Here is a 27,638-nt window from a genome sequence, read left to right on the forward strand (position 1 = left end):
AGCCAAAAAACCCTACAAGAATAAAACCTGTTGTGTTATGGAGAGGACATCCTGTGGGACATTTGTCCAATGAAATAGAAGCTCTATACTCCCAAAATGGCTAACATACCGAACAGCGTGTTTTATGAGTTTTTTGTTTTAGGGGCTACAGTATGTATTCAGTTACTGTGTTTTAAACACAGGTAGAAATTGAGTGTTTTTTATGTTTAATAAATAGTTTGAGGTGTATTTGGTAACATATTTTCATTGTAGAGGACATGAGGACATAGTACTACCGCTACTTTTTAATATAAAATGATGAAGATGCTCAGAAATGCATGCGTGTAACCAAGACGAAAAAATACTTCTTGCAGTATCATTCAATGTATGACTGAAATGTGTGACATGACACTTGCAAAATGCCAAAACCAAAAAAAGTTTAAGTAATGGTTTTGAGTGGAGATTATTTCAGAGCGACTGTAAAAACTGATATAAATTGTAAAACGTTCAATTTGTTTTATTTAAAAAATATTCTCAAATCAAAACAATAGAAAATATGATGCAAGAAAGAATTATTTAGTTCCCACTAGATAACGTCGTCCACTTCAAATGACATTCCATTAAAATTGTGGCATATATTTTCACCCACCATAATTATTTAATGCAAAAAAAAATATTTTCCTTTGTCTCTGGAGGATATTTTGCTGGTGTAAACAAATCTTCCCGGAGGAAGAAATTCCGAGCTGCACCTAAATGCATCTTCAGCGCCCCATCAGCCTTTGTGTGACGTCACCAGCGCTCACTGGGGCGAGACGATCTCATCGTCTGTCCTGACATCCATTGAGCTGTCAGATCAGTCCTGGTGGACTCGGACAGAAACAACGGAACTGTTTGCGGCTGTCCCACATGCGAATGAGGGAACTGAAAAAGTACAACTTTAATTCTATTCTTTAAAGGACAAGCGTTGAAAGTATCCTGAACGAACTTCTTTACCATTTGGCAGATAGCAATAGCAACAGGTAGGCTACACTTTCATCTTTAAGTAATAGACGTATTATCTTAATTTTGTTTGTTCCGTGATTGTGTATACCTAGCTCCTCGAATTAGCAGCCCATTTTATTAAGGGAGTTTAATTACTTACAAGTCTGGGATACGCTGTGTTATCTACCAAGTTGCCAAGAAGTAGTAGTTTGAAGTAGTTCTAAACCAGGATGACGTCACAACGAGGCAGGGGTGCAGCTACAGATTTTGAGGGCAGATGTCAAGACGGGGTGCCCATAAAGCTTTAGAGGACCCCCGGGTGGGCTATCGGACAGTCAGAGGTGCAGGAACTTGATAATGTGCCTTTTTACATTCCCTTCATCACTTTTGTATCACCATCATACATTATGGCTACAAAGTACCATCTTGCCTGACATTTTAAGGATGCACCTCTGAACCCGTGTGCACCTCTCTCCTCAATCAGATGTGTTTTCCATGCGGTTTTGCCTGGCAGGGAACAGGAAACAAGAGGCAGGAAACATGAGAGTGTGTTGCACTGTTCTTGTGTCCATTCTTATGTTCCCACTCTGGCCGGTGATGTCCCACTGATTTGCGTTTCCTCAAATAATCACTGTCTTCTTTTTAAATTTGTCAGATTTAGACTTCCCCCGCAAAGGCTCTCGCCTCCATTGTCTGGATTAGGGTCAGATTCTAATAGGATTTAGACTCCAGAATCAACATTACTCATGAGGATTGGCCACAGTTTTGTGGAGAACACTGACGCACTTGATGCCACAAGCTGCCACATTTAGGATGAGGCACCTCCTTAAGCTGTAGCTCACATTGTTTGGTGGTTTCCTTTAACTATTTTTGTAAATACGAAAAGCATGGCTGCTATCAGTGCTTTGAAGCAGGAGCAATCATGTACCTTGAATTCTAGAATAGACAGTCGTCCCTTGCCACCTTGCCACAGTTAAAATTTCACATCTTCGCTATATCACGGTTTTTCAAAAATATATTAATTCATAGTGTGTAAAGGAGTGTAAAAGTTGCTATGGGTTGTTAGTTGATGTCTAGAGGGGTTGTATTTAGAAGGTCATAAACAGGTTTTCATGCTCTAATGCTGAAAATAGTTTGTATAAATAACAATTATAAATAAGAAATCCACTTATCACGGTCAGATCTGGAACCAATGAACCGTAATAAATGAGGGATTACTGTACTGCAGTGCTTCTCAATTATTGTCTGTCATGCCTATTAAGTGACTCACGCGTATTCACTCCTCTGACCGTGCCTCGTACTGGCGCCGTTCGGCTGTAGCGTTTTTGTATCCTTGTTAAAACATGTTGCTCCAGCTGTCGTCCTCGTCCTCATCCTACTTCTTGAACCAAAGATTCATTTAGCTGGTTAGCTTCTTCTTCTCCTTGTATTATACATTGGCAGTTAGCAAGCAACTCACACAGTTAGTTTGCTAGCGACTATTGATCACAACAGGAAACGGCACAAAGGAGATTGATTGGCAATGGTCTACAGCCAGTCAGGATGCAGAACACAATGGGCAGGTTCTCCCTTAGCCAATAAGAACTGTTGTGGCTCTATATTTAGCCGGCTTCGTCTACTGTGGGTTCCTAATATGCTCGTACAGGCACGTAAACGCATACTGAGACGAGGTGGAGATGCACTGTCTTCAACTCTCACATGAGTATACAACACACTCTACTGGTAGCAGTCGTAAATACGATAACAGACACATACAACAGAGCACCGATAGATCACTCTAATACACCACAAAGACGCAGAACACAATGTGCATTCATACGCTGTTAAAGAAAAAATACAAAATTGCACTTAAAAAAATCTTTGGAACAGCAAATCCGTGAAAGGTGAACCACGATGTAGCGAGGGAACACTGTACTCAAAGGATACTCAAAGTTTACGAAAATTACATACATTTAAAGTGTAACGAAGTAAAACGAACGAGGGGCATCCACGGACATTCCGAACATCACAACAATGTCTTTATTATGTGTGTACGATGTGTGCTCTAAATAAAAAGAAAGATGAAAAAAGCAGTAAGCGGATATTCTTATCACCCCCTAAGGTAACTCATACTGCGAAAGTACAGTTTGCTGCATTTAAGTACGCTTGTTTAAAGTGTGATTCAGATGTTCTGCTACTATTAATGAGACGAGTGCTACACAAATACATTTACAGACGTGTGGTGTCTTTTAGCTTGATTTAAATTTTCTGTTCATTTGCCGCTGTTAATACATACTAATATATATTATTCCTGTCCTGTAATTTATCTTTCAGTTCATATTTCACACATAATTGCAAATGGTGATTAATCGTGATTAATTAATTTGAAAACTGTGATTAATTTGATTAACAGAGTGTGTTTTTTCCTAGTTAGGGTCATGTAGATTTGAGCATTTTTTTGTCTTGATGAACAGTACTAAAACCTTGACTCAAGTAGGGAAACGCGTCTAAAAAAAGACCTCACTCTTGATCTAATGGGAGGTTAAATATAATAAGGTAATCTTATCTTTTGCACCCTTGCACGACTGTGGTGTGTATTAACATCCCCACTGTTTTCATTCTGATATTAACATTCTCATAATAGAAAGGTCATACGTCTAATTTCTGAGTTTGTTTGGAGACACTGACCTCCACCACAGTTTTGTTCTTAACACGCAGCTTCTTTCTACTTTTTAAATAAGTATTGTGGAGGTGGGCGAGATAGTGAAAGTAGTCACTGTTTTAATTGATTTTGTGTGAAATACTGTAACTGTAAATAATAAACAAAAATGTCTTATAATGAATAAATAGTAGTAGTCACTTCACAGGTGTGCCTTGTCAGGGTTAATAGTGAAAATCTGTATGTATATACAGTGTATATATATATATATATATATGTAGTGTTGGAATTGCCCTGCTGTTGATTTGTTCAGGTCAGAATAAAGTTATAAAGTTATAAAAGACTCTCTGTGACAGTGCAGGGCAGGGCAGTGTGGAGTGTGCGAGTGACTAGCGTGATTGGTCACTAGGTGTCAGTAACTTTACATTGATGAGACAGTATCCACTGCAGGAAGTACGCTGTCAGTGCTAACATGTGAGTCTATGTTTTGTCTTATTTATGTCTAAAATGTCTTATTTTCTCTTATTTTGTCTACTAAACTGGATCATACGAGTGTAAAAGTAACTGCATGGGTGTCTAGAGGGCTCTAATAATGCTAAAAAAAAAAACGTTATTTAGGAGGTCTTTTCTATGCTGTAATTGTGGAAATGTTCCATATGTAAAGAAGGAATCCTACTTCGGGGAAATTCTCTTATCACTCTTATCTCTTATCCAATTAACTGCGATAGACTATGGCTTACTGTAGTGTAGTCCATTTTGCCTCAATTGCTTTAAGACATGAGAAATTAACGATCAATTCCACACAGTCAAATAAATTCTTAAACATGAAACAATGAATCAATTATTTTGTCATCCCTTATTGTAAAAAAACACTTTAATTCCATACTGATTTAGTGAGGAAATGCTGTTTTTTTAGCAATCATAATAAGGACTGATCAATAGTACTAATTTACCCCACAAGAAATGATTTATTGTTTTACTAGAGCAGACTCCAGGTACCGAGCAACGATAATTCAGGGTTTGTTCTAAAGAAAAGACAAAACAAATGGAGGTATATAGACTGCATGTTACTATCTTTACACTCCCTATTACTTGGTCGATTGAACCTGCTGAGTCAGTTAACCCAATGAACTTCAGTTTGAAGGACGCTTCAGCACTTTCCAGCTCCTATCGCCTCTGACATTTGACCACAATCCCTAACCTAATTGGATACTCCAGCATCACGTCAGCTATTACCAGTGATGCGGCTGTTTTGGGATTAACTTCTGAGAGCTGTTAATGACATTGATGTAGCCTAATGCTTTCACTCTGATGGTGCTGTGAAACTTGTAAGCACCTGATTTAGACTATCTGTTCTATTCTAGTGCTATTCTGGGTCCATATAGTGTCTGTTTGTTGTTTTGCAGAATTGAATGCATCAATGCATCAAGCTAAGAGTGGCTGGGGTCACCTACAGCTGTAATGAAACAATTAACTACTTGAGACAGAGAAAAGAACTTCGCTACCAGTCTGGACGCTTTATTTTGTTGGTAGACCCAAGATCCTCCTCACTTGATATTCTCTAGTCTCTCGGGATTGCAGGAGTCCCTGAAGATGCAACTGAAATCAACCTACAGTGGAAAGTAATCTCACAATTACTAAAGCTTAGGTCACAACCGGTCACACGGGCTCCTACGTACAGTCTCCATACGCAAGAAATGCACGGAGGGCGGGCATGTGATAAATCCAAATAAATGGAATAAATCCAATAGGCATTCAAGTTTATTCAGTTTGGGATTGGAAAATATGCATAAAAATGAGAATGGTCAAATTACCGACTTGCTTAATAATTGTGCTCATATTGTACATGTAAATAAACAGGTGCTGCCAAACAACAAAGTAATTTTGTTATTCTTTCTCACCTTCTGATCAGTTGCAAGGCCGTGCTGACCGGAGCTAAGCCATGGAGGATGGGAAGCCAGTGTGGGCCCCCCACCCCACAGACGGGTTCCAGTTGGGCACCATCGTTGACATAGGGCCCGACACGCTCACCATAGAACCGTTGAGCCAGAAGGGCAAGGTGGGTCATCGCACAAAAAGCTGTAATGTGTTTACAGAAGTCACTATGTCAGCATTCAAATGTTTAATAATTAAAATGAACACCGAACACTGACGGAAATTACTACACACAAGAAGTTTGGGATATTTTCGATACATTTCAGGATGAACCTAAAATGTACTTCTGTACAAACAGGTGAACTTAATTTGAGCTTTTCTGCGGTAATTTTGAATGCACATGCTCAACATGTTCAATACTTAACACACTTAACACACAACTTGCTGTTCTTTCACATAATGTGCATATCCTTAACTTTTTGTGAGTATATAAACTGCTAATTGTTTCTGTTATCTCACTGCGAAAGGCATCAACAAAACAGTGTGTAATGTCAGAAACACGAGAGAGGCCGTGATCAGAGGCATGAATAAATAAAGGCAGAGGCAGCAGGCGCACTGGTAGTGTTGCCTACAGCAGAGCTGCTCATTAGGACATGAATGCCACCTGTTCCACCTTGGTGTGTCTCTGATGTTTACAGCGAACAAATACAGGAGCAGAATTTGTTTTTTTTATTCTAAAAGCTGAAGTATGCTACAGCAAAGTCACTACGAAGGCCCTTCTGAGGGCATCTTGATGTATTTATAGCGCTTCAGCTGGGGGCGAGTACTTGATATGCAATTCCCTACCAAAACGCTAGGGGCAGTGTTCTTTTGAGAGTGAGCAACGGCAATTCTCTTTTCTCTTTGGTTAGCTAGATTCCGGTGTAGTACAATGGCGACTGGTGACATCCACATAAAACTACCTGTTGGTGTTCACGAACGCACCTCGCTGTGAATGTTAGTGGTGGATAAGCTTTACTGTTGGTGTTGATGGACAATTAAACTTAAAAAGAGCGTCAGACACTGTGTGACTCGATCAGGATGCTACAGTATTTTATAGGTTTTCATATTTGCAAACTTTTTCTCTCAGACGCTCCTCAACTTGCTCTTTTGTTTCTTTTGTCATGTTGGACTTTTTGGCGCTTCCTCAAGTTGGAAGACCGGGAATGATGTACAAACAAAAGCTGACCAGTTTGTTAGAAGGTTCACGTCAAGCTCCACCGGAGGGTTTGGAGAGGGCATAGGCAGCCAGTGTCACATGGTGCAGGAATATAATTCCCCTTACGTGTTCCCATCTCCACGGCTGTAATCTTACAGCATCCAGGGATCTGTCAGGAGTGACTTGAATTTGGGTGTGAAGCAAGTTAACTGGTCCAAATGAGAAAGCAATCTGACATCAATCTGATCCAACTGGCAAATTAATGGAGCAGCTGTAAAACCCGAAAATAGAAAAAAAAATGCACAAAAAAAATAATAAATTTACCTCTCAGATGTTGTTAGAGGAGGCCTCTGATGCAGATAATGAAGAGGTTTGACATATTTTATATTTAAGTTTTTACAGAAATTATTATTCTTTCATTATTGCTCCCTCGGTCTGTTGCGGCTTTGCAAAAATTAATTAATTAATTAATTAATTAATTAATTAATGACCACTCTTTTGTGGTTGACTATGGTGTATTATTAGTCAAAAGCATTGAAAGACTAAGGTACTGTATGTGTAGTATTCTGGTCACTAGGCACCAGTAATATTCAATTACAGTATTGAGACATGACATTATATTACCATCACACTGCATGGAGTCAGCCATAGCATGTCCGACATGATAGAGTGAAAAGTAGTTTTTAGCTTCTTTCTTCTTCTTCCCCACTCCGTTTTAAGCGCTTTCCTAACTTTAGAATACAGTAAATAAATTGGAGGTTAACTAGTTGACTTGCTAGCTTGCTAATTGTTAAAGCCATGGCTGTCACTTGTGTCCCTGCAGTGATCCCGTAGCCCGCGCATTACATTGTGCAATGTGGTGTAAACAAAGAATAATAGGAGTGTAAAGGTGACTACACGGGTCTTATTTCAAGTCTATAGGGCTCTAATAGGGGTAAAAACCGTATTTAGACAGTCATGAACCGGTTTTCATGCTCTAACTATTAAAATATTCTGTTTATTAATATTGAATCCTACTTTGCGGAAATTCACTTAGCGCGGTTGGGTGTTGAACCACTTAATTGTGATAAACGAAGTATGACTGTAATGCAGTGTAACCTCAGTTAGCGTATTGTCCGGTTTATGTCAAAAATGGACACAAGAATTTACCTCGGTTTCCGTGTATTTACATACAATACAATATGGTGCGCGTCTTGTCGTGTTATTAATACACTGTGTGAGTCCAACGGTGTAACAAATTTTTTTCATCACAAAACGTCCCTTTTAGTAGCGTATTAACATGGAAACCCGGACCACCAGTCATTGTCGTATCAGTGGGTGACATTGCGATTGTAGTTCTTTGCTAACTAACACAGTTATACACAAGTCTCTGCTTTTCTTATTGATCGTGGCAGCAAAATAACCAAGTGCAAGTAAAGTTGTAAGTGCCAGAACTTGAAAAAAGAAGTTGAGAAACACTATTGAACTCAAGAAATAACTTATAGCAAAGGTGGTGTCCGTGTGTATCTCGCTGCCTCATAGCCATCTTTGTTAACAATCAAGTCTCCAATCCAGTCTTCATGTGTCCCTTTTATTTGTCTTTTATATGCATTTCCAACTCTTTTCTGCATGGAAAACTATTTTAAATTGTGTTAACATTATTGTGTTGCGTTATTTCTTTTGGGAATAATTGATTTCGGTTTGTATTGGACCTTCTGGAATGGATGCTCATCAGGTTCCACAGCATTGCAACATTGGGCCTGCATGGGAGCAGAATTTTTGTATTTGCACTCAGAACAAATATTTTGAACAGAGTTCATTTGCAGTGTGTATTCCTCACAGAGCACTACAGTAAATATTATGAATAATAATCACACAAGTCATAATCAGAATTTAGTTAGCTACTAAAAGACTGAATTGAAACTTTACACAAAGCATGGTAGATATCCCAGTTCTCACTAACAATTTCAAGCCCCTCAGAGACTTACGATGGTAAGGGTGTACCCCACCTCTCGCCTAAATATGATATTTACATTCTGAAACGGTGCAACAACCATCTGGAATGTCATTAGTATTCGGAATCCACTGGCGCAGTGTCTTCTTGATTATTTTTCACTATTTACAACAGTAATGCAGGCTGTTGACACTTACAGGAAGTGTGAACAATCAAGTCGTGACTTTTAGTCGTGTTGGAGTCGTTCATTTTGACTCTTCATCATAAGCGGTGAACTTGTACTGTCTGAGTTGGAAGTGAAAAACAACACTTCCCAAATCAGGCAATGTACTGTATGTCCAGTGACAGTGTTCCATTGGAAATAAGTAACTCCTGTTTACCCAAATGACTGCATAATATTTAAAAAATGGTTCCCACTGAATGCTCCTTAATTACTGGGCATACCTTTTTCGTCAATGAGCACTGCTGTGAAATGCATTGAATTAATCCTCACTTCCAATGGCCATGAACTTCAGCATCAGTTTATCCTAACTCTGTCCCATTCAGTGAGGGGAATGAAAGGCCCATTGAGTGTCTTTTTTTTGTTTTTATTGCAGCGCTGAGCTCATTAGCAGCTCCGCTCCGCACACAACCCTAAGCCTGGCCGCAGCTTCTTTGTCAATTTTATTGCTTAGACATCTGTCATGCGGCTGTTATTGTGTCCGATTTGAGCCAAGATAGTGCCAAGAGAACACAAAGCAGATTCTGTTTATGCTTCTAGTTTGTTTGTGAAGCTAAAGCATGCATGATTCCATATACTCAAAGGGGTTCTGTACTATAAAGGAAAATGGTATAACTGTTTTATTCAGCTCAACTCTGTTTTATTCAGCTCTTTAATCATCCGTGTCGGTCTGACTGCTTTTTTATAGCTTTTATACAGACGCAACATCATTACATTCACTCTTTAGTTTGGAGTCTGGCTTTGTTTTAGAATGCAGCGACTCCCACAAGACCACCATCATCTCGCTCAGTCAGTTAGTCAGTCAGGTGTGTTCAGATCCTGTTGCGCTTAGCACCAAATTATTCATCATCTTGCCATGTCTGCCCTTGTTTTTCTCACAGCTGGCTTGTTCCATTCAGTTTATTTCTACTCACGCGCACAATAGAGTGAGAATATCAGTCAGTAATTCAGCCCAGGAATGACAAACACTCACCATTACTGTGATATTAAAGCATGATGAATGATTCATGTTTCTGCATGCTTAATTTAGCTTTTTATGATGCTTAATTTATCTCTGTTTTCCACAACCCAAATGAACATTTGGTCTCATTGTTGCCCCGCTAAGAACTAAAGCTGGAATATTCTTACCCTCGATTAACTATGGGGAAAATATACAATCAATCCATCAATATATTGTTATTGTTATATTCATTTTAAATACTGAGTGATTCTACATCTTCACAGTGGATTAACCAAAGTCAAACACAGTCCGCTCTGGTCCGTACTGGTAGACTTCTAAGATGTTCAGATTTTACGACATTTTTTGCAATAGAAAATTCCGTAAAGTGAATTAATTCATTTCAGACTCATCTTCAAACCTCTATTAACAGTACAGGATTAAAGTAACATTTTCACTGTCAAAGAAGTACAAAAAGAAGTTTCACATTATTGAGTGTATAATACTACTAAAATAAAGTAAAACTACTCATCCTTTGAAGACAGCTGACAGACATTAAAGAGGAGACAGGAAGGTCCATTCCAGAGCAATACTCTCGATTTGTGGCATTTTATAGATGTTCGCCTGTGTAACTTTCAATGTATTTATTTGTTATTGATTTTTTTATGATCACTTTTTTTTTTTTTTACAAAATCCATAGTTAAAGCCATGTTGTCCTTCCTCCGACAGCAAACAAGCTCAGACTGAATCACACAATCAATGAATCGTTATGCCCATTTCTAATACAGACCTTTCTTGCGCCGATGAGCCAAGTGTTCCCAGCAGAAGACGACGCCAACAAACATGTCGAAGATAACTGTAAGTTCACTTTTCTTTCATCGCTCACCGCTTTTTAATATTTAATAGTAATCGTATTTGTTTTGTCTTTTCAGGCTCCCTTATGTATTTGAATGAAGCCACTCTCCTCAACAACGTCAAAGTGCGATACAATAAGGAACACATATATGTATGTTTACATTTTCTCCAGTCCTACCATAACATCATTGAAAGGTATAGATGCTGTGTTAGCTCCCAGCTGCTGCCAACCATTAGCATTACAAAAGAACGGTGCTGGTTATAAGGTAGAGGGGTTAGTGGATTCTTTTCGTTCCCCAGGGGAGGGAGAAGGACCAGGTGGTGAAGAGGCAAAGGCGGTTAGCTAATGTTCACAGAGTGACTGTCAAACACTATCCATATCCTCACTTGGGAAATGGGCGACAGGTGGTAAATTGGAAAAAAAGGCAGGAAAACTTGTAAAGCTGTGTCTCAGCAGGTTTCATGGGCTTTGTTATCATTCTTTGTTTCGCTGTAAAGTGCTAATATTTTATGTTCATATCACTCTGATCTTAAATTGATTGTTTTTTTACAGACTTATGTGGCCAATATATTGATAGCTGTCAATCCTTACTACGACATCCCCAAACTATATGGGCCTGAAGCCTTCAAGTCATACCAGGGGAAATCACTGGGGACTCTGCCCCCGCACGTCTATGCAGTAGGTGAGAGAATGAGTCACAAAAATGTAAAAAAAACCCAAACAAACAGTTAATCACGTACATTTAAAAATTATTATTAATAATAGCTGTAGTATTACTGTATTAATTTCTGTTATGTGCAGTAGTACTAATTATAACGAGGCATTGATTTAGCTAAGCCACAAAGAAGACCACAAATTTGAAAACTCACATAAAAAACACATATTTGTTTAACTTTAATAAAGATTTGGCGTGCATGAGAAAGCAGAAAGGAAAATGTGCCTGTCTTCGAACGCATTGTCGTTTATTAACTGTTTGTTAACATTTATTATACTGTCGTCCCTCACTATCGCGGTTCAAACCTCACTCTCTCGCTGTATTGCATTTTTTCAAAAATGAATGAATTAATAAATGATCACCTTTTTGTAGTTGGCTATGGCCTATTATTAGTCAAAAAATATGAAAAGACAAGTCATATGTAGTATTCTGGTCACTAGGGGTCAGTAATGTTACTTGTGGAGACATTACCTTAGATTACATTACCTTAACACTACATGGAGTCAGCCGTGGTGTGTCCGACAGAGTGAAAAAAGTTTGCTTGCTATATGCAATGAGCGGCGGCTGTCTCTTACGTCCCTGCAGTAATCCGGTAGCCTGCGCATTAGTGTTGCAATGTGGTGTAAACAAAGAATAAGAGGAGTGTAAAGGTGACTATAGGGGTGTTATTTCATGTCTATAGGGCTCTAATAGTGGTCATAAACAGGTATTTTATGCTCTGATTATGAAAATATTCAGTTTAATATTTAATCCTACTTGTCACGGTCGGGTCTAGAACAAATTAATCGTGATAAACGAGGGACGACTGTTTTGCACAACACATCAGCAATATAGTTAGTGTTGTACTTGCGGTAAGAACCATACAGCTGATGAGTTCAACAGTACAACAAGTGTAACAAGCAGGAGTTTCACACCAATAGCAGGGTGGCGCAAGCAACATTTTTAAAGCGCAGGCAGTGGTAGATAAAGCTGCTGGCTGCTCACCACTCATGATACTTTGCATGCGGCTATCTTGCCATCTTGCACAGTTAAACAAAACTATAAAGGCCAATGTTTTTTTTGTCTGAGTGCCATTTAGAGACTACAGGAGACTCTGCGGTTAATTGTATAGCGCTGTTAATTACAGCATTATCAGCAGTAGTAGTATTATATAACTTGTTAATAGAGTGCTTTTCAGGACTTTAAAAGTGCTTTGCGTGGGTTAAGTTTCAAAATAGAATGGTAGAACAATATCCAAAATGTAAAAAACATTGGAATAACATCAATGTCACTAATGCCAATAAACCATACAAAACTCACTAAACATTCCACATTCATGCATGTTGTTGTTTGCACAGCTTCATACTGTAATGAATATTGTGTTTTTCAATGTTGTTGTTGTTTGGGTTAGCTGACAAAGCCTTCAGGGACATGAAGGTTCTAAAAATGAGTCAGTCCATCATAGTTTCTGGTGAGTCCGGTGCTGGCAAAACGGAAAACACCAAGTTTGTTCTCAGGTATGAACCTTAAAAACCCCTTCCAAGCTTTCTGTGTGCCCTCTTCATTCAGACTACATGTTTATTGTCTTTAGTGTCCTATTCATCTTGTCCGTGTTGTCTTTCAATTTGCATAATCATTGTTTTTGTTATGTTAATTGGGTCTCTATCCTGTAGATATCTGACCACAACTTATGGCAGTGGTCAGGATATCGATGAGAGAATTGTTGAAGGTAATGAAAATGCATCAACAGAGTTCATACAGCAAACAAGCACATTGATCCTAACTATATGTTCTTCTACCATCAGCAAATCCCCTTCTGGAAGCGTTCGGAAATGCTAAGACAGTCCGGAATAATAACAGTAGTCGCTTTGGGAAGTTTGTGGAAATCCACTTCAATGACAAGGTCATAAATGATTAGACAGTCATGCTCTGGCTCCTATTTTATGAAAGATTTTTGAAATGCCGTATTCTACTCTTGTGTTACCAGAATGCGGTTGTGGGTGGATTTGTCTCTCATTATTTGCTGGAAAAGTCGAGGATTTGCATGCAAAGTAACGATGAGAGGAACTACCACATCTTCTACAGGCTGTGTGCCGGAGCGTCTGAGGACATCAAGAAGAAACTACATCTAGACTCTCCTGACAGCTTTAGAGTTAGTGCATTTACTGTTGGCTAACACAAGGAAAATATTGTTTGTTTGTTTATTTTTCCTTGAATATTGCATTATACTCTCATTAAAATAAGTAGTAGTAACAGGGCCAGCAAAAAATACAAGAAAAAAAATCTAATAAAGACGAATACGCAGGATAAAAACTAACATTCATGACTTTATTCTCATGAAATTAAAAGGTTTTCCCTCATAATATAATGTAGGGTTTTTGTAAAATTCTTTTCTTCTCATGTTATGACTTTATTCCTTTCTTTTCTACTTCAAATGCAACATTTTTGTTGTAAAATCAAGACTTCTCCGGCTAAATTATATTTTTTTCTCATATTACAACTTCTATTCATCCATTTTCTATGCTGTCCTCACTAGGGTCACGGGGTATGCTGGAGCCTATCCCAGCTGACTTAGGGCGAGAGGCAGGGTCACCCTGGACTGGTCATCAGACAATCGCAGGATTTTACAACTTCATCATGCTAGTGTTATTTTGTTGTTGAGTTTGAGGTTTGACAATGTTCTGCACAGCATTTCTAAAATGGAGTGCAGGTCAGTGACAATTTCGTGAAAGCCCACTAGATGTCGCAGTAACGCATTTTTGTGATATCTTCATACTCATGATGGGAGGGTCAGTGCTACTCTGAGAGCTTGCTGTATTGGCTGGCTCGTTTGTTTCCCAACCAGTCCTTAATTTAGTGACAATTGTAGACTGATATTTTCCCCAAATTTAGCAAATGTGAGTGGTTTGGATGTTTTTATAAGAGGCCTTATAATTGCCTCATTTTGTGCATTTGTTCTGTCGCAAAAAGATTTCTTACTCTTGTCTAATAATTGAATCATTTCAACAGACTGAGACTGAGCAGGGTGCCGTTGCGCTTACGCATTACGCACTTACCCAGGTGGAAGAAAAAGTAAAGAAAAAGTAGTTCCCACCAACCACGTATCATTTAGACAAGATCTCAATAATTTTGTTTCCACTGTTTTTCTTTTAATGATATAAATTACCACATATGACTCAAGTATGAAACTATCAATATTTTGATTTGAGAATCAAAAGGGAGCGTAGAGCATTAGAGCATAAAGAGCTGGTATTGGAGGTATCGACATTTCAGTATCAATCCGCACATCACTAATGTTAGCATTAAGAAAAGATAGATGCCTTAGCTTGGATGGGTTGATGCGATCCGTCATTTCCGAGCAGTATGGTGTGCCCTTCAAACCAAATTTCTGCCCCTGCCCTCACTTGAGCAGAGCTGAGTGATGGGAAATGGTCAATAAAGTCAATACTAAAACAGCAGAACTTAATCAAAAGCTCTCATTGGCTCCCATTCAAGTCCTGTGGACTTTTGTCCCCAAGTCCTTCTGTATCCAAGGACTTGTTCTGTGCATTCTGTACACCACAAAAAAGGCACACAGATATTTGTGAAAATAAACTAATGCTAGCTTGGTATTGTTAAGCAAAAGAAAGTGCAGTGGGGAGATGGGAGGATTGGACTTTATGGGAATCGACTCTTAGAGCCAGCTCTTGCGTATGACCCATCCCTACTTTATACAGCCTTAAATCCTAGTCTTCCCAATTTGGATTAAAAGATTATTTGGAAATTGAATGTAATTTTATGCAATAATCAGCTCAGTGGATGCATACTCAATAGATAATAAATAAACACGTTCATCAGTCAGACACCATGCGTACTAAAAAAACAACAGCTTTAGATATTTGCGGTGGTGTCATTAAATCAAATCCCTTAGGTGGCAGCAATATCAACAGAGACAATTACTTGGCGTTATTGCCCTGCAGTCAGCAGTGAGTCTTTCACATGGTGACAAGCAATACAAAAATCTCCCTCAGGTTTGCTGCCAAGAGTGAAATGCTCATTGATTTCTTAATTAAGTATGAAATGTATTTATTTTTTGTATTTTTTTTGATGTGTTGCAGTATTTGAATCGAGGGTGCACCAGATACTTTGCCAGCACAGACTCTGATAAGCAAATCATGCAGAACCGCAAGAGTCCTGAGGTAAAGGCAGTTTCTCTTTCTTTTTGCCTAAGTGTTATCCAAACAACAGTGCTATTTTCAACCTTTTAATAAATGATGCACCGACACAGAACAAAAGCAGTGCTTTGATTTGTGCAACAAAGCTTGCAGGATGTGTGTAATTAATGTCGTGAAAAAATTAAAAACACCGGAATGATGTTTTGCTCTCTAAGGGACTAATTAGGAGTATAGTCCAGGGAGGGTATTTAATGCTTAAGAGAGTTTAATAATTATTTGGTAAGAAGAGTGATCATCAAAGATTCGATTAATGCGTCTAGTCATGATAATGTTTCTTATTCCAGTTTATCGTTCTATCAGAGATGGGCATAATAATCCATTAATTTATCATTAAGAATTCCGCCAAGTCATTGAGGCAAAGTGGTGTGCAGAGATGCTGAGATTTAGCTACTTCAACTAGTCAGCTAATATGCAACTAGTGTGCTGATTACAGAAGAGAGCAACAGGATGTCAGCTATGGGAAGCACAGCCACCAATCCACAAAGACATCAGCAGCATTACTCTGCTTATGATAACATGGGCATGGAAAGTGGAGTTCACAACAATCAAAGTGTGTTTTTCCCATCATATGAAGAAGTAGTTGATTAATTCAGCCATTTCCATTGTCCATCAAAGAAGTCAAATGCCCATTTCAGTTTGACATTATGTGCTTTACTTTCTCTGTAAAAGTGTGACGTTCCCATTCCTTACATTGTAAATGTAGAAAATGCCCATATTATAACATGTATTGCAATGTAAATATGGTAACTGTACATTTGTCTGCTCTACCTCATATTTGTGATATAAAAGGACAATAAGGTGAACTATATTTTATTTTTTATCTAAGAAGAGTGATGATTATTACTCTTTCTGTTTTCCGCTGCTGCTGTTTGTGTTCCAAGTTGCATGCTCTCGCTTGGTGCTGCGTAGTGTTTGTTCAGCTATTTCTAGTTTTATTGTGTTCGTTTTCAGTTAAGAATAGTGCAAACACGGTATGTTTGTCCTTGGGTAGCAAGGAGTGAAAGGGTACAGCATGCCTCTTTCTATAATCTTGCATTACATGGATGTCAATTTAGTTTCCAAGGCATGAAGTCTAAGCTATACGTCTTTTGAAGGGTGATATTTCCTGCTGGTGGAGGCTCTTTGTTTTATTTGGGATGCCGTGCACTTTTCAACATCCACTTGTGATATCTGCAGCATATGAAGGTGGGCGCTCTGAAGGACCCTCTTCTGGATGACCAGGGCGACTTTAACAGAATGTGTGTAGCCATGAAGAGGATTGGCCTGGATGACACGGAGAAGCTGGACCTCTTCAGGGTGGTTGCTGGAGTTCTGCACCTGGGCAATATTGATTTTGAGGAAACGGGTAGTAGCTCAGGTGGGACATGTTCGGTTTGTAATTACATATTTAAAATATTATTGATTTGTGTTTGAATTTTTTACATTTGATTTGGTTTATAATTAGGTTTAGCGATATTGTGAGAAATCAACAAAGTAGGAACAGAACATATTTTGTGGCTTATATATGCAGTATTATTAAACATTATTGTGTTTGTAGGTGGCTGCGTTCTGAAGAATCAGTCCAGACAAACTCTGGAATACTGCGCCGATCTGCTGGGCCTGGATCAGGATGACTTGAGAGTCAGTCTCACAACGAGGGTGATGCTTACGACAGCAGGGGGCGCCAAAGGCACGGTTATAAAGTAAGAACCTCTAGTCGTCTGCCACTTAATTGAGAATATAATCAGGTCACCTGTGCAAAAGACAGCTAGTCCATGGTACACCTGACAAAAGGTAAATAATTTATTTGAAATTAATGAAAAAAGGATATTCACATAGGTAGAGTGAGAGCTTTTTGTCGATGTTTATGTTGTCAGGGTTAATGAACTTTCCCACAACCCTACGAAAATACATCTTGTACACAGAACACAAATGACATGACTTTACTACAGCAAACATACATCACAAAGCCCATTACCAAGAAATTGTGGGCCTGCTTTACAATCAATAAAATGCCTTTAAGCAATTTACTGTCAATTGGTGACCCAACAAAAATTGACCCATTTCGGGAAACCTTCCTACCTTAAAGGGAACCCTCGGGTTTTCCTTGTATAATAGAACACACCATCAGCCCTATACATGTGATATTGAGGATGCCATGTTGCATTATAATGACAACTAGTTGCAGTGGGAGCTTAGGCTTACCAGTCGCTAGCTGAGTCTACTAACAGTATGACTGTAATACCACACTGTACTACTTCATCCGATCCATCCATGGCTGTCAAATAAATGAATAGATGCATCACTCTTACTTGGACAACACTGTAAATTTACGAGAAGCTTGTCTGCCTCCTCCGCCATCAGGGTCGTAGCCAAGGCTATAATTCCAGGAGCGGCTGGTTTACAGTACATCCAAGCACGATAGCATATGGGACTTTTTTCACACATTTCCAGAGGGCCACAGCATTGGGCTTCTGGCGTCTTTTATAACCTGAAACACCCTGTTAGCTCTTTTAGCAAAATGATGATGAGTACACAGCCTCTGACACTGTGGAAGTTGTTTACATCCACAAGCAATCTCCCACTGCGCCCTCCTCTTCTTATGAGTGGGAAAGCTGTGAAATGACAGAAAAGGAATGGAAATTGCCACCAAATGCAGTGTGGGATTATGCTGATGCTCGGTGATAGCAGACTCAACTCGCAAATTATTTCTGTGTGCAATTATTAATGTCATTGCAGTCCAACATGGCAGTCCCAAGGGTCGTGATATAAAACAAAAATTAAAATGTATACAGTAGAACCTCGGTTTTCGTCATTAATCCATTCCTAAAAGGTCAACAACAACCAAAAAGTGGGAAAACGGAATCAGTTTTTCCCATAAAAAAAAAGTACAGTTGCCCCTCGCTACATCACGGTTTGAGCATCGCACCCTCACCTTCTTTAGCAAAGTTGTGGCACTTGCAACTTTTTTGCAGCCTGTATTTAATAATAAAAAAGTACAGATTCGTGTAACACTCAATACACAGTGCGCTTGAACGCCTCATCAACAAAGGCCACACTGTCCTTATTGGGAGGAAGAAAGGCGACAGATACAAATTGTTCATCGTTCTGTGTTTATTCTATAAAGATTAAAGGTTTCCCCGGCCGGAATCTGACTATAGTGTCCCAACTCTAAACAAAACACTATTCATTCTTTACACAGACTCAGGCTGTGTCCACAAGAGTATGGATCACTGTTTGGCTGTACGATAACTGAGACAGTGTACAAAAACCAAGACACATTTTTAGCAATATTTTTTGGCAAAAACCAAATCATTCGAAAGCCAAAGTTCCACTGCACAATCCCTTGTTTATTGTGGTTAATTGGTTCCAGACCCGACCGCAATTAGTGAGTTTTTGTGAAGTAGGATTCAATATTAATAAAAGGAATATTTTCACAGTTAGAGCGTATAAAACCTGTTTATGACTTTCTAAATACGAATTTAATCATTATGAGAGCCCTCTAGACATGAAACAACACCCCTATAGTCACCTTTACAGTCATATTACCCAATATAGTAGATATAATCAGTGAAAATAAGCCATTTAAAACATAAATAAGACTTGTGCTCGTGTGTGTTACAATAAATGTCTTCCGGCCGGGGGGACAGGACGGGATGTCATGGATTCAGAGTTGAGCTGTAGCGAGAGTACGGTCACAACAGTAGCCCATGTTATTATTCTGATAATGATATCTATTATGATTATTAATAATTTTATGTTAGCCTTGTGCCTGTTGTGGTATCAATAATTCTAAAATAATAACAACCTGTCGTTGGCGATCAAGTCTGGTGCATTTTACTAGTGACACCTAGTGGCCAGTATAAACTACAGTTCATCAACGTCTCGTATTGCCTAACTGTATTTGTATTTTAGTTCATTTTGAACATTATATGCTTGAAAATGCTTCATTTAGGCCAAGAATACATAACATTTGAGCTTTCAGCCACAATATGCAATTTTTGGACTATTGATAGGCCATAGTCAACCACGAAACAGCCGTCATTTATTCATTAATACATTTTTTTTTTTTAATGCGAGGGAGCGATGGACAACTGTATAGTGTTTTTCATATTGTATTTGTAAAGTTGATGCCGAGACAAGCCAGGGATTTTCAAAGTGTGTCACACACAGAGAATACAATATGGTCGTGGCCTCCCCTACTCACTGAAAAAAAATTTCTGGAGCATATTTTGTGGAGTTTTCTACAGGCCATGTTTACTCTCTCACCATGGTAACTCAGATTCATTCAATTTGCCTTCGACATAACTGAAGTTAGTTTAGCAGGTACAGTATTAAAATGAGTTTTTTCTTTTCTCAAGCTGCTGTACCTCCTCTGAAATCTTCTGGTGACTCACATTTTGAAAAGCCCTGATATATGTCAAACTCGTCTCAACACTGAGGGTTCCCCAAGCAGTGATAAGAGTGGGATAGTGTTATATTGTATTAATAAATGTCCTCTGTCAGTTCATGTGTTAAATGCTAGCGCAAACGTGAATATAAAAGGCAGATATTGCATACTGCTGTAGATGTCCTTCATACTTCACATTATCCCCATCTCACTTATTCAGTGCAGAATACGTTACAGTATTTCGTGGCACTGCTCCCACATACGTGGTGGAGATGCGGTATTTGAGCAATCGATTGTTAATATTGCAAGAGGGCCAGATGCTGGCCTGGCCTGGAAGTGTTTCCCCACATGAATAATGCAGGAGGTATCTGAGGAGGCAGGCAAGTGAGGCTTCAACACAGTTCAAAAAAGAAGGCCCCCACTGTCTGGAGGAGGGAGGCGGGGCTTGTTAACATCGGATGTGTTTTATAAGACCTGCAGCATTTAAATCGCATCAACATCAAGCGGCGAATGTGAGCAGTTGGCAGTTTTTGCTTTTTTATACTAGTCAAGACTAAACTGTTGGAATTTGAAATAAGAGAAACACAAGGACATAGATCAGCGATAGCTCAAAGGCAGCTCTATTAATATTAAGGTCTTCTTCTCCCAGCTGGGACAACCAAGTTGAACTGTGGGTCACTGTGGGCTTGCACTTTGTCCTTACAGACAACCCTGCTAAATAATGAATTGAAAAAATGTGTTGAAAATGCCATTAGAGTCACGTAGAATTCAAGGTTCACATTGCACTTTCCATTCATCTTTGGCTTGATTTGAAGCTTGACCACATTGCTCAAAAAGAAGATCAAGAGAAAAGAAAAGCAGCACTCTGACGCTGCGTTCACACTTGTGGTTGAGTACTCAGAATTTAAATAATAAATACTCATGCGCACTTTGGTGCCGTTTGCTTAGCTTTCTCGCTGCCATTTTTGCCAGTGGACTGTGCAGTAAAGAACATATGCATATCAAGTAAGGACTTGATTGGGCAACTTTTATAACATATTACGCGACCTAACTCAAACATTCCAAAACAAAATGGCATCTACTACGTGGAATTTGTAGGTTATTTTTCTGTTCTGCTTTTTTCGCAAAAAGCTTGTAACATGTACTTTTTAAGAGTACCATTGTCACACATATTGAGGTAGTTTTTCCTTTTTTTGTTTGCGTGTGTATTTTTTTTGTGTTCTTGTTAAATTATATTTTTAGAATGTGCCGCTGACCACTAAAAAAACAACGGCGGGCCACAAATTGCCCAAGGACCGTACTTTGGACACCTCTTTATTAACTTACCTTGGGTTAGTAGCTAAAGAAATGCTAGAAAGGAAAATGTGCCTGACACACTTATTTTGTGTGCCCCTCTAGGGTGCCTCTAAAGGTGGAACAAGCTAACAATGCCCGTGATGCACTCGCCAAGGCCGTGTACAGCCGCCTCTTTGATCATGTGGTCAAACGGGTGAACCAGTGCTTCCCTTTCAAGACTTCCTCAAGCTTCATCGGCGTGTTGGACATTGCTGGCTTTGGTAATAAATCTTTTTAGTAAATGCAAGTTCCAAAGATGCCTTTTAATAGCCTTTTAGCACTTCATCTTTTGAAGGGAACAGTGTGTACAATGTTTCTTCATACAGCAATTTGGGATCTAATAAAATGCCAGAAAATCATACTTTTGCCACATTAATTTTTCTGTTGTTCTCTTTTTCTCAGAGTACTTTGAGCACAACAGCTTTGAGCAGTTCTGTATCAATTACTGCAACGAGAAACTGCAGCAGTTCTTCAACGAGCGCATCCTCAAAGAGGTACATAAACGGCATTTTTTATTTGGGTTTTATTCATCCTGAGATACCTGCTTTGTCATGTCATGAACTGACAACTTCGTTACTTTTTAGTGAGACAGGACATTGTGGATGCCGTTGATGTCTCTGTGTCTCTGTGTTTCCTACACTCTTCAATTTGAATGCAAATTTCTCAGGGGGTATAATGATGCTTGTTTGTTTCTCTCCTGTGATGTCTTTATGTTATTTTCTACCAAAAATTACTAAGATTTGCAATGAATATGTTGGACCTATGTTTGTATTTGTGCAGGAGCAAGAGCTCTATCAAAAGGAAGGACTGGGAGTGAACGAAGTGCATTATGTTGACAATCAGGACTGTATAGGTAGGCTCTTCATTGTCTGCTTCACTCCTACACAGAAGACTATGCAAAAGCAATGCAATACTTAAATGATAGACCCCTCAGATGTTGGTTAGAATGAGCCCACGCGTGACAGCAGGATCGGCACTGAACCTTTTTAAGTCATCTGCATTACATTTTTATATGTTTGACCTGTTGCAATCTTGTTGAAACTTTTCGCTTATTAAGATTTTTTTTCCCTGAAACGAAAAAAAAGGGAAAATTATGGCAATAAAGTTGTAATTTGTTAGAGTATTTTTTTTTATTTTAATGAATTTAAAAAATGTACTACGTTATTTATGGTAAATTAAATGACACATTTTTTATTAAATTCATTTATAGGACGCATGCACATATATAATTAATAAGCACAGAAAAACTAAATAAACAGATCATCACAAGTGATCATTTACCCCCAAATTAAGGTTCGGGACTGAAAATGGGTCGCCGATCAGTTTTTACTGGGTCAGCGGCTGTCAGAGTAAAATACTGTAGGTAAATGTATTGATCATCCAAAAGAGAGGCAATTTCTTGGCAAATGGCTTTTTGGTTTATCCTTGTTGCAGTAAATGTGTTGTATCATTCGTTTGTGTACATTAAATGTTGATGGTAAAGCAATACATGATTTTTTCAGCATGTTTTTGTCCTGGGGAGGAACTAAGTTTGTAATCTGGGTCTTCAGCTGAAAAAGTTTGGAAAACCCTGCTTTATTGTATGATGTGCCTACTGTAAATATAAGGCAATGTAGGGTCAGGTTTGTTTTTGTTTGCCAGGACTGATATTATCTAAGCAGGGACCACACACTAACTTTTCTAATATAGTTATTTTTTCTAAAGGCAATAAATCAATGTCATGGTGATATAGGGTTGTGTATTAGAATAACTATATAACCTTACCACTGTGGGTTTTCTGACATGAAAACAAGGTGATCTAGTAACACTTAGGAACACTGTTAACGTGAAGCTGTGCTGTGCAAACTCTGCAATGCGTAGACAGATACTTCTGTCAGGAGAGCCCACATTAGAGCCCCACACATCACAAATGTACTAAGGATGCTTAAAGTATAACATCACTCCGCCTACGTGGGATTCATTTGGGCCATTTCTGCTGTTCAGGGCCGTCTGTCACAGTGGTGAAAGTGCACCTGTCACTGTTGCAAATATACAGATTTCTCATTATCCAACACGCTTGTCTCTGATGGGAGGCAGGCAAGACAATGAATCGTTGTGGGTTGTGCAGATTCTTTAGTGGCACAAGAAGCCAATGAGGAATGATACAATCTTGTTTTTGTTGTCCCAGTTGCCAAATAAATCCCAGCATTAATAGGATGAAGTAGTCAGCGTATCAAGGTAGGCATTTTCATTTGTATTTCAAAGGCTGTGATTATTCAGGTGCGAGGTTAACTGACAGCCGTGAATAACATTTATGACTTGCAAATGACCGTTAGGGCTGCGCATTAATTCACTTATCAGTCTTCGGTATTCATGCACAGGTGCTTGTTGATGCAAATTTTTCCGGGAGGTCCTCGGCTATTAGATTATATTCCAAACACAGCGTGGCGTATGAATAATTGAGCGATGATACTAAATGAGCATCCTGATGAACATGTATAGTGCTTTGAATATCCGCATGGTCAGAAATAAGCGTTACTTTGAGAACATGAATGCTACCCAGATCCAGGCAGTGTTCTGAAATACTCACTATCATGACCCATTTGTTCATAATAGCTATGATCTTTTTTTTGCAGACCTTGTAGAAGCAAAACTGGTAGGCGTCCTGGACATTTTGGACGAAGAGAACCGTCTTCCTCAGCCCAGCGACCAACATTTTGCGCTGGCTGTTCACAGCAAGCATAAAGACCACTTCAGACTGACGGTTCGGCATGTCTCTCGCTCTCTTTCTGCTATTATTCTCGCCCTTTGTGTGGGCAGAGAGATCGAACTCCACATTGGTTTTGTCGTGTAACAGCAGAATGTGAATGACTCACAGTCTCATTCCCCCTTCCCTTTGTCTTTGTTGCTCTCGTTTGCCTCAGCCATCTCTTACAGCGAGCATGAAATACTTTTAGATTGCATCCTTGACACTAATTCAAGTTTGAGACTTTAGACGTTTATAATTAGTGAGTATTATTATCACGCTGAAATACTCAATCATTCAAAATGAAAAAACTCAAATATTACATTTTATTCCAATTGATTTTATTATAATGGCAGAACCAGTAGAAAAAACATCTATTATTTTCACTTTGCCACACCCTCCACTCAGCCGTCCTTTGATTAATAGCCTGACACATCACTAGAAACTAGAAACATTAAATATACGCCCTCCTTTTCTCCTCTCTGAGGGAAATAAAATGTGTTTTTGTTTTTTTGTGGTTGCGTATGCGTGTCCGTAAATTAACAAAAAAAAACATAATCTTGGCCCGTAAACACAAGACTCGCTCAAAACCTAGTTACAGCTGAAGAATACACTATGAGCCGCTCACACGCAGCTACACTACTCTCAACACCAGACTGTCGCGACCATCATAAAGGATAAAGATCGCGTTGTAACGTCTACCTGGACATTGTAAGGATGACGAGGAGGTGGTTGATCAACAATGTCTTTATTGCGAAAACAAAACAGGCTACTGTTGGCCAAACCACACCAAAACATCAGCAGACTCAACTGTCCTTTCTGCACTGAGCCATCGTCCTCCTCCCACACCCACACACACACACACACAGTATTCATGTCATGTTCAAAGACATTCAGAAATGACAAAACTCTTTGACACATAACTGCCTCGCTACAGTATCACTGAGCATGTTGAAGGATCTGCTTTGATGAAAGACAATAATAATCAAGCAGTGTAGTGGTCTTCTTATTGATTTGGAAAGGCAGCTAGTGCTTTGGGTTTCTTTATTACAGTACTTTGTATTTTTTAATACATTTTATCACTTTATTACTGTTTCATGTAATTTAGTGTTTTATTACTGTATTTTATATGTCCTTCATGTGTTCTATGTACAATGTGAGCGATTTAATTTAGAGATATATGGAACTCGTATGTAACCCGAGGACCACCTGCACTGTAACCACGTCAGTTTGTAGCCGCTCGTGCTCACAAATAGACTTTAAAGGAAAACTGAACTTCAAATCATCCACAATCCTTATGTGCGACACACGTCTTCCTCTTTTCTGTGTGTTCTCTAGTAGAGAAAAACTGCTAGCACGGGGCAACTAATGCAGGTAATGGGATTCTCCTATTCTGCCTATAAAGCTCTCTATTAAAACACCTCCAAAAACCTCCAGCAACGTTTTATGGTTTTATACACATGCTGTCATGGCAGACTACATAAGACCCAACGACGACTATTTTTTACTTTTACTTCCCCCAGGCAGAGAACAACGTTGCTGGTTGTTAGGCAGATCCAGCTATAGTGACCATTAAGCCATTCTGTTGGTGTTATCATGTAGCACTAGTGCTAATGATAGAGATAGATGCTTTTTTATCGCGAAGAGAAATGTTTCATAGACAAAATAAGACCTTAATAAAACAGTCACTTCCAATGTCCGCTCACACTGGGATGCCGACTGTGCTGTATCTTTCGGCACAAGACTTGTGCTTCCCGTTGAGCTGGTAAATTCAGTGTAGCTGAGTCTTCCTAGTGATGTCGTAAGTAAATAAGTTGAGCCAGTATTCATGCTTCAGTCTTCAGTCCTGATATTTAGTTGGAAGCGTGTGGAATATCAAAGTTGACCAACTTTTCAGCTTATTGCCACAACCTTCTACTATACACGTGTGAGGCATAGTTTCTTCCATTACCTGCATTCTTAGCTGCATATTTTTAGTTGTTTTTATGTATTTAGAACACACAGAAAAGAGAGACATATAGTGGTGTAAAGTGTTTGCCCCCTTCCTGATTTCTTACTTTTTTGCATGTTTGTCACAAAGTTTTGTTTGAGGAGTTTTAGCTCATTAAACAAATTGAAATATTAGTCAATGAAAATGCAGTTTTTAAATTAAACTTTTTATTATTAAGGGACAAAAAAAATCCAAACATACATGGCACTGTGTGAAAAAGTGATTGCCCCATTAAAACATAACTTAACCGAGGTTAATTGAGATCTATCAGTCTGGAAAAGTTTATAAAAGCCATGTCTAAAGCTTTGGGACTCCAGCGAACCACAGTGACAGCCATTATCCACAAATGGTGAAAACATGGAACAGTGGTGAACTTTCCCAAACAAAATTACCCCAAGAGCGCAGCGACGACTCATCCAAGAGGTCACAATAGACCCCGCAACAACATCCAAAGAACTGCAGGCCTCACTTGCCTTAGTTAAGGTCAGTGTTCATGACTCCACCATAAGAAAGACGCTGGACAAAAACGGTCTGCATGGCAGAGTTCCAAGATGAAAACCACTGCTTAACAAAAAGAACATTAAGGCTCATCTCAATTTTGCCAGAAAACACCTTGATGATCCCCAAGACCTTTGGGAAAATACTCTGTGATCTGACAAGACAGAAGTTTTCTTTTGGACAGTGTGTGTCCCATTACATCTGGCATAAAAGTAATGGCGCATTTGAGAAAAAGAACATCATGCCAACAGTAAAATATGGTGGGGGTAGTGTGATGGTCTGGGGCTGTTTTGCTGCTTCAGGACCTGGAAGACTTGTGATAAATGGAACCATTAAACCCGCTGTCTACCAAAAAATACTGAAGGAGAATGTCCGGCCATCTGTTCGTGACCTCAAGCTGAAAGTAACTTTCTGCGATAACAGGAACAGCAAAAGAGAATAATCCAGCGTAGGCTAGCTGCAGCTGAGGTGATAATGAATGGCACCTTATGGGGAATAGCTGCAGGGGTCCAGTTGCTTTGCCTAGCTCAGGAGGTGTAACCATCTGAAAAGCCAAAAGAAGAGACATGAGACGCTCAAGAGACACTCAAGACACAACACCACTGAATAATAAACACAAATAAATAAGAACAGATCAGTGTAGCAGTGGGGCATGACAACCTAGTCAAAGTCCTGAACTAAATCCTATTGAGATGCTGTGCTATGACCTTAAAAATGCGCTTAATGCTTGAAAACCCTCCAATGTGGCTGAATTACAACAATTCTGCAAAGATGAGTGGGCCAAAATTCTTTCACAGCGCTGTAAGAGACTCATTGCAAGTTATCGCAAACGCTTGATTGCAGTTCTTTAGGGGGCAATCAGTTTTTCACACTGGGCCATGTAGGTTTGGATTTTTTTCTCCCTTAATAATAAAACATTTCATATAAAAACTGTATGTTGCGTTCAGTTGTGTTGTTACTGACTAATATTCAAATTTGTTTGATGATCTGAAACATTTAAGTGTGACAAACATGCAACAACAGAAAAAAAAGGAAATCATGAAGGGGCCAAACACTTTTTCACGCCACATGTTTCACATAAGGATTGTGGATGAAGTGAAAATCCAGTTTTCCATTAATATGCATGTCACGTTATGTAAATGGAACATTGTTGGCGTTTTTGAAAGTTTTTTTAGAGTGCTTTATAGTCTAAATTG

The 27,638-nt window shown here is 39.0% G+C and overlaps 1 protein-coding gene across 5 annotated transcripts in view; it reads left to right on the forward strand.

The window, feature by feature from the left end:
• Positions 1 to 780: 780 nt before the first annotated feature.
• myo6b (myosin VIb) overlaps positions 781 to 27,638 on the forward strand; it is a 59,077-nt gene continuing 32,219 nt past the window's right edge. For 3 of the 5 annotated variants that reach the window (XR_008573381.1, XM_054795960.1, XM_054795961.1), the window contains exons 1-16: positions 781 to 998; positions 5,511 to 5,657; positions 10,550 to 10,619; positions 10,694 to 10,767; positions 11,170 to 11,299; positions 12,723 to 12,828; positions 12,985 to 13,040; positions 13,117 to 13,214; positions 13,299 to 13,463; positions 15,409 to 15,489; positions 16,702 to 16,882; positions 17,063 to 17,207; positions 21,293 to 21,450; positions 21,632 to 21,723; positions 22,010 to 22,082; positions 23,845 to 23,972. Coding sequence is in view for 4 of the 5 variants with exons in the window: in XM_054795960.1 (XP_054651935.1) it covers positions 5,541 to 5,657; positions 10,550 to 10,619; positions 10,694 to 10,767; positions 11,170 to 11,299; positions 12,723 to 12,828; positions 12,985 to 13,040; positions 13,117 to 13,214; positions 13,299 to 13,463; positions 15,409 to 15,489; positions 16,702 to 16,882; positions 17,063 to 17,207; positions 21,293 to 21,450; positions 21,632 to 21,723; positions 22,010 to 22,082; positions 23,845 to 23,972 (1,674 nt within the window). In the remaining variant the exon portion in view is untranslated. Of the gene's footprint in view, positions 999 to 5,510; positions 5,658 to 10,549; positions 10,620 to 10,693; positions 10,768 to 11,169; positions 11,300 to 12,722; positions 12,829 to 12,984; positions 13,041 to 13,116; positions 13,215 to 13,298; positions 13,464 to 13,847; positions 15,381 to 15,408; positions 15,490 to 16,701; positions 16,883 to 17,062; positions 17,208 to 21,292; positions 21,451 to 21,631; positions 21,724 to 21,813; positions 21,971 to 22,009; positions 22,083 to 23,844; positions 23,973 to 27,638 lie in introns of those variants that run through there. The other 2 variants (XM_054795962.1, XM_054795963.1) reach the window with 2 other exon arrangements.

The sequence above is a fragment of the Dunckerocampus dactyliophorus genome, chromosome 13 (genome assembly GCF_027744805.1).
Source record: "Dunckerocampus dactyliophorus isolate RoL2022-P2 chromosome 13, RoL_Ddac_1.1, whole genome shotgun sequence".
Classification (NCBI taxonomy): Eukaryota; Metazoa; Chordata; class Actinopteri; order Syngnathiformes; family Syngnathidae; genus Dunckerocampus; species Dunckerocampus dactyliophorus.